At 33.2% G+C, this 8127-nt stretch overlaps 1 protein-coding gene across 1 annotated transcript; it reads right to left on the reverse strand.

Moving 5' to 3' along the window:
• LOC109208716 (berberine bridge enzyme-like 22) lies at positions 4249-6566 on the reverse strand. The gene has a single exon (XM_019371867.1). The coding sequence runs from the start codon at positions 6467-6469 to the stop codon at positions 4892-4894; it is 1578 nt and encodes a 525-aa protein (XP_019227412.1). The 5' UTR covers positions 6470-6566; the 3' UTR covers positions 4249-4891.

Below are 8127 nucleotides of genomic sequence, written 5' to 3' on the forward strand. Positions count from 1 at the left end.
TATATATATAGCGTCTTTTGTTAAGAGGCTATAGTATAACGTCTTAACAAAAGACGCTATATTTTCCCGTTTTTTTAACTCAAATATAGCGTCTTTTTGAAAGACGCTATACTTAACTGGCCAAACGGCCGTTAAAGTATAGCGTCTTTCAAAAAAACACTATACATATTTTGGTCACTATGTTTTTCTTCCACATATATTGTTCTTTGAGTCCAAAAGAACCACATTTGATTCCGGACTCCAAATAATACGCATAAAGGTCACTTTTTTGGCTTTTGGAAAACCAAAAGGCACTAAATTTACGAGAAAAAGAAGCACCTTGTTGCAAATAGGGCGGAGCTACGTGGGCTGAAGGGGCCGAANTAATTATAGAGAAACTTTCAGAAACCACTATGTTTTAGTGGTTATTAGCCAGTTGTAGCTACCATTTACTATATTACTCCTATAGATATGTTTTCAGATTTTTTAGAGTGTATTCGATGTATTTAAGCTACTGTATTCATGAATACAGTAGCATTTCTAGGCGTGAAACAAGGGATTACAGCTAGACAAATTTTTATATTAGAGTGTATTCGACTGTATTCATGGCGTGAAATATGGAATTACAGCTGGACAGATTATTGTATTCGACTGTATTCACGGCGTAAAACAGAAAATTACACTGTTTTTTTAAACGGAAAGTGAATCAATTAACATAATAGACTCCTAATATAACTCAACAAACTCAATTATAACACAAAAATTTTGTATTTCCATTTATAAAAAAGATTCTCAACCGAAAAATACCCCAAAAATATAGCACTCTTCAAAGAAATTATATTATACATCTAAATACATAAATTATATTAATTAAAAAAAACATATGAATACATTCATGGAATATAGCGAGACAGTGAATACAATGAAATACATAGAATAGATACATTGAAATACAATAAAAAAAAAGATAATGAATATAATGAATTACATAGAATACAATGAAAAAAAGAGACAATGAATACAATGAAATACAACGAGATACATTGAAATATATTAACAAAAAATTCAAGTTGCTCAGCCCCCAACTCCGTCGTCTTTGTTCAAGAAAAACTCTAGAGTTTCACCTATGAATCAAGCCGCATAATTTTTAGGATGGCTGTAGGAAAAAGACATGGCAAAAAAATTTGTCAAATCTTGTGATGCCTAGAAATTCTGCTCCTTTAAGTTTAAGACAAGAACTTCGTTGTTTTTCGCCGCAGATCTGGTGGGTGTAGGAGTATGTGTGTATTTTCGGATGAAAGATCGGTTAGTGAAGTCTTGAATATGGATGAGAATTTGTTGGATTTTGGGAATATCTGTTGGGTTTTGTTCTCTCGTCGGTTGGGACGTTCAGAATCTGCAGGGGCCTTCACCGCCGGCGACAAAGGCTTCGATAGAGGCACTGCCAGTTGTTGAAATTGTACAAGAAGAAGAAAAGAGGATGTGAGATCGGGAAGTAGAGAGAGAGAGGGAGAATAGATATGGGTAGGGGATAAGAGAAATTTGAGGGGATATGAGAGAGAAAAATAATACAAACCTTATTTTATGGCTTAAGGGTAGGAGGTGACCATAAATAGATATTTGGCTATAAAAAATTAAAAGGTAGCTATGGAATATAATTTTTTAAAAGGGTATTTATTTAAAATAAATAAGGTATCAACCTTTGCTATAGGAGGTAACTAATCCAAAATGACACTATATATATATATATCCTTTGTTTCTTTACGTTTTACTTTTTTTATTTTTTGAGTTTCCTACTTCCACCACTGAATGCAAAGACTAGGCTAGCTTTGGCCATAGATCCCAAATTTATTTTGAAAAATCTGATTTGGGTGAAGTTTGGTTTGAAGATGAAAATGTGTTTGGACATACGTTTTCAAAACATATTTTCCAACTTTATTTTGGAAAAACATGTATATAATTCCCAAGTTTTGGGATTTTGGCCCAAAATCAGCTCAATTGCGATTTGGCCAAAATATGGGCAAAATTTATGGCCAAACATGAGTTTTGAAAATAAATCCCAAATTTATTTTGGTAAAACTTATGGCCAAACGGGCCTAGAAGTTATTGTGTCGAATGTGTGGTTGACACAGTTCGAATTATGGCGTGAATCTCTGTTTTAAAAGGCAGAATTGGGACTCGCCCCGGGGCGGAGCACTCGTAAAACGCCCCTGGGCTTATGTGTGGGACTTAGTTCCGTGAGACTTACACCTCGGCCATCGGGGCTTACTCTCCGGACACGCCCAACGCCTAGCTTACTGGGCTCGCCTAATAGAACTTTATGCAATTTTATGTAACTAACCTTGTAAATCCTCAAATTTTCTCAATAAATCGTTGACTATTCAAAATTACTTTTTTCTTAATTATAAAGCATTAAATTGAGAGTATCTTATGTCATCATTAAAATAAAAATTATTGCACGTTATCCACTAGGAATGCTATGATAGGTAATTTTAAATAAATCTTTCATTTAAAAAGTATTTATTTATTAACTTTTGTTATGTCTTTACTATATAATAGTCCATAATTTTTTTTATATTTATTTTTTTAAATATTATTTTTTTCACATTTACGAGATATAATACTTATTAATTTAATAGCTCAGTATTATCTAGTAACTATTTACAAATAATTAGTTATCATGGTATTGTATGGTGAATTATGTGTCACTTTATTAACTTGTTGAAACTTAAAAATGAATGATGCTAGGGAATCATATTTATTTGTGAATTATGTTTTTATATAAATTCTCTTTCAAATTGAAAGCATATTAAATATAAGGAGTATTTTAAGAAAAATATCAAATTATAATATCGAAATTCTTTCAAGATTCATTACTCCTTAAGATATATATATATAAGATTTTGTAAGGAATACATTACTTTTGATGCAGCTAATTTGCATATTACGATATATGTCATACTTTTCATATTATTCATAGTTGAATTAAAATTTATAAATATTTTAAATAGATTATTTGTTATAATTTTGTGATTTTAATGTAATTTTTATAATTATTTTTTATTTTATACTATCTTAAAATTCTTGGAATTAGTAAAATTTGAAGATCCGTGGGACTTACGCCCCATGTCTCAGGGTTTACTCGCCTTACGCCCATGCCTTTTAAAACATTGGTGTGAATTAAGTCCGGTATTCGGGAAAATTAAGGGTAGAGGGACGGATATATTATCCACCAAATTTTCAAGTCGATAACAAGGGATTTCCCGATTATCCTTATTTAGGAGAAATTGAGAATATGGCCTCACAAACCTTTTTTAAGAGGTCTCTCATTTTGAGATTTTAGTAGCAAGCTTGGATTTTATCTACTTTTTTGTTTCCGTATGGATTTTATCTACTGAATATTTCTTTATTTGAACATTTACGAGTTCTTTAATTACAAATGCTAATTTTGAGAAATCATTCTTATGGCCGGTTGAAAGTTGCGTTCTCTTTTTATTGCCTAGCGTGCTACGTGTTTGTTGAAAGGACTTCTGCTAATGCTTTGCTCTTACTGTAATTTGTTACCTGCACTATACCTAGACTGGGGTTCACTCTTGGAGCTGCACAGTTGACACTTTGCTAGATATGAATTTGAGATCAACTCAAACTCTGATGTAGCACAAGATAGACTCAATGAAGTCTGATAATCTGCAGAAAGAAATTGAAACAAGCTCTTTTGTTGACTCTCGTCTTTTTGCACATGATTGTAGCTCGCATGTTGAAACTGCTAAAATGAAGATGTTGAAGAAGCAGTTGAAGTTTGAAAAGTTGCTGGTGAAGCATGCCAAACAAGTAGCTGTAATGATATATTACAGCAAGAATTAGTTAGCTTAAAGCAGGAGTTAGTTCACTTTTCAAGGCGTCTAAATATATTGGACTGCTGCTTCTTTCAAAATGATGAAGGTATCCATGACCAAGAAAAGGTTGGTTTCTCTTGTGTGTGCTATATTAGTTAAAGCTTTCATGTAATCGGGAGGGAATATATGTTGACTAAGTTTCTCTCCTAACTTTGAAACATGGTATTTAACTATTTTTGAAGTCATAGTATTACTTAATACGTGGATTTTGAAAATGGTTGACATGTTTGACAAGGTTGATCATACCTTGCTGTTCCCTACCATTTCAATTTTGGTTTATTGTGGTTCTCTGTCATTCTCCTTCTTGCAAATTCATGCACACGACTGCCCGGATGTTCTCTTTACTGATAAGATTATCCTGCAATGCAGGTTTCTGACTTAAACTTTAAGAGCAAACAGTCTGGATTGGTACTTTGTCACTGTTCATTTGAAAAATAATTTTGTAAAGTTATGTGCTTTTGGGTCTGATCCCTTCAAGCAAAAGATAGAAGGTACACTACCATTGCTTCCTATATGTGGCAGGAACAACCCTGGATCAATATCAGGTATTAATCTAATTTGGAGCCTCTAATTAGATTGTAATATCCTGTGTTGGGCTTTTTTAGCGTAGGCAATTTTGATCGATCTAGCAACACAGACTAGAGCAGAAGTGCGTCCAGATACAATCCTGTATTAAAGCTCGTGGTAGAAAAGGAACTCGAGTTATGGAAAAGCAGTCTTTTATCTCAATCTTTCTACTTCAGCATTTAGATTTCATATATTAATTTTCATTCTTAGAATGCAGGACAGACTAGTAATCTTTTGCATAACTTACATTTATGACTGCTTGAACTGAAAGTAGTTTTTGTATTGGCAATTATGCTCTTCAAGCAGTGACCATTTTCATAGTTCTCAGTGATTTTCTAGTTAACTTTAGAGGGAGTTGAAAAGTTCTATTTTGTTTTTTAGCTGAACGATAAGATGTAAACTGTTATAGGGAAACTGGGAACTCATATTAGTTATAGGTTTCCTTTGTACTAACAAAAAAGAGAAGGAATACTTTGTTCATTTGTGAAAAAGTCGCTTGGATCAATCTGATGCTTAGCTCTTACCAATCTTGGAAAGTTACCTTTGAAGTACTTCGTACCCCAAGTCAGAGCTTGTCGATAACTTGAGTAATTTCCCTGCTGATTGATTCCCAAATCAAGATCCCTATAATTGATATAAGCAGTTCTAGGTGACTTGGAGACGTACGGTTCCATGTACTTATAAAGCCTTTGCATCCAATACAAAGGTTGTTTGGATGCCAACATATCATTTGAATCCCATTTCACTATGTATTGTATGTTGTATAGGTTCCCTTTTCTATGAGGAAATGGTATTTCAGATTCACAAATTTCATCCATTTTCCCTCCTAAAGGATCCAATATCATAAAAGCCAACTTTTGGTGCAAAAACCTCTCTGAGATCCCCTGGAAAACACTTTCTGGGATTGGCTCAACGACGAAATCTGACTTTCCCTTGAAGTTGCTCTTGTATTGTGTTTTTCTATCCAACAGGACTTCTAGTGGCTCCCCTTTTTCGTAGCCTGTGAAGTAGAGAACGGACTTTATCCAGCTCATCTCCGTGCAATCTTCCGTTTTCAAGCCTAATTCAGGGAAGCTCTTGTTCATTATAGAAACCAGGTCAGGTTTTGATCCTAAAAAGAGGGAATTGAACAAGAGTTCCACTGGCTTCGCGTTTCCCTGGCTATCAGGTCCATCGATTTGTTGAATAAGGACTCGGATGAAGAGATTCTCGGGTAGTTTACTAGCTAAATATTGCCATTTATGGACAAGTTTGACACCTTCTTGGTCTAAACTCTTGTGAATTGTGAAAACTGTGATAAGGGGTGGAACGCGAACCAGCTTCACTTTCCAGGCTGTTATTACTCCAAAACTAGCTCCTCCACCACCTCTAATTGCCCAAAATACATCTTCTCCCATAGTTTCTCTGTCAAGGATTCTACCATTGGCATCAACCAAATATGCATCTATTATATTATCAGCAGAGAGGCCATATTTTCTCATCATAGTGCCAATGCCACCTCCACTGAATAGCCCACCAACACCAACACTTGGGCATAAGCCAGAAGGAAATCCAAGAATGTCACTTTTCTTGGCTATGTTATAGTAAAATTCTCCAATTGTTACACCAGCTTGAATCCAAGCAGTTTCATCTTCTAAGTTGATGCTAATCGATCGAAAATCGACTAAATCAAGGATCACAAAAGGGGTTTTGCAAAGAAAAGATAGGCCTTCATAATCATGCCCTCCACTCTTTACTCTAACTTGTAAACCATGCTTCTTGCTACAAAGAATGACTAATTTGATTTCATTTTGTGTCTTTGGTGTCACTATAAATGATGGCTTAAGTAGTGATGTTGAGTTTAACCATCTTGGATTTTGTTCAGCTGCTTGTAGAAGATATGTATATGAAGGAAATCCTTGGGAGTGAACAATTGAAGTAGAGTGAAGAGTCATGCACGTAGCAAAGTCTTGAAGATTTCCATGGCTTGTTGTTGTAAGAAGAAATAAAACTAGTAATACAATGGAAACCATTGTTTTTGATATCATCAAAGAACGAGCATTTTATGGTTATATATTGGATTTTTGGCACTCTAAATTGTAATAGTCCAAACGTCTTAGATATATCACCGAGCAATTTCATTGGACCAAAGTAATATTTTGAGAATTTACAACCTCCGTTCTATTTTATGTTAAGATGTTTGACCATAAAAGCATATCATGATTAAGGGTAAGATGAAAAAATTATTTTTTAAGAAAAATGTGATATTCTTTTCGGAACGAAGGAAATATAATTATTATACTGGGATGAAAGATAGTTTTGACAGTATCCAACTTTTTTTTCAATGCAGGCATCGTCGTTAAGAACAATGAAGATCATCTAGAAGTGGTTGAGGGCTTGTAGTTTGTCTGTTGCAATTTAATCGGCTAAATTTTGTTATGAACTTTAACCGTTTGCAAATTCTTAGGAGTAGAATGCAGCATTGAAATGTGTTGCTATACTCTTTAAAAGAGTTTTTAAAAAAGGAGTGAAAAACACGTTGCCGATGAATATTATGTCGTTAACTATATCTTTGGCTCTGTCTTTCAGTCTCTTTTTGAAAAGAAAAAAGAATAGATTATAAGAGGAAAAATTAGTTTTCTTATCGATTCTACCGTCTATCACAATTGTAGTCGAATTGATCGTAGATAGGGTGTCAAATGCGCTGATTGGGCGGGTTAAAATGATTTGAATCAATGTTTTAAAAGACGGGGGCGTGAGGCGAGGCGTTTTACCTCTGACGAGGCGAGGCGTAAGCCCTGAGACATGGGGCGTAAGTCCCATGGATCTTTAAATTTTACTAATTTCAAGATTTTTAAGATAGTATAAAATAAAAAATAATTATAAAAATTACATCAAAATCACAAAATTATAACAAATAATCTATTTAAAATATTTACAAATTATAATTTGACTATGAATAATACGAAAAGTATGACATATATCATAATATGCAAATTAGTTGCAACATCGTTACAACTCAAACATCAAAAGAAATATATCCTATACGAAATCTTATATGTATCTCTTAAGGAGTAATAAATCTTGAAAGAATTTCAATATTATAATTTAATATTTTACTTAAAATACTACTTTTATTTAATTTGCTTTCTATTCGAAAGAGATTTTATATAAAAACATAATTCACAATTTAAATATGATTCTCTAGCATCATCTATTTTTAAGTTTCAACAAGTTAATAAACTAACACATAATTCACCATACAGTATCATGATAACTAATTATTTGTAAATAGCTACTAGCTAATACTGAGATATTAAATTAATAAGTATTGTATCTCGTAAAAGTAAAAAAAAAAAAATATTTAGAAGAATAATTAAAAAAAATTATGGACTATTATATAGTAAAGACATAACAAAAGCTAATAAATAAATACTTTTGAAATGAAAGATTTATTTAATATTTACTATCATAGCAGTCTTAGCGGATAACGTGCAATAATTTTTATTTTAATTATGACATAAAATACTCAACTTAATGATTTATGATTAAGAAAGAAGTAATTTTGAATAGTCTACGATTTGTTAAGAAAATTTGAGGATTTACAAGGTTAGTTACATACAATTGCATAAAGTTCTATTAGGCGAGCCCAGTACCCTGGGCGTTGGGCGTGTCCGGGGCGTAAGCCCCGGTGGCCGAGGCGTAA

The sequence above is a fragment of the Nicotiana attenuata genome, chromosome 2 (genome assembly GCF_001879085.1).
Source record: "Nicotiana attenuata strain UT chromosome 2, NIATTr2, whole genome shotgun sequence".
In the NCBI taxonomy this organism is placed as follows: Eukaryota; Viridiplantae; Streptophyta; class Magnoliopsida; order Solanales; family Solanaceae; genus Nicotiana; species Nicotiana attenuata.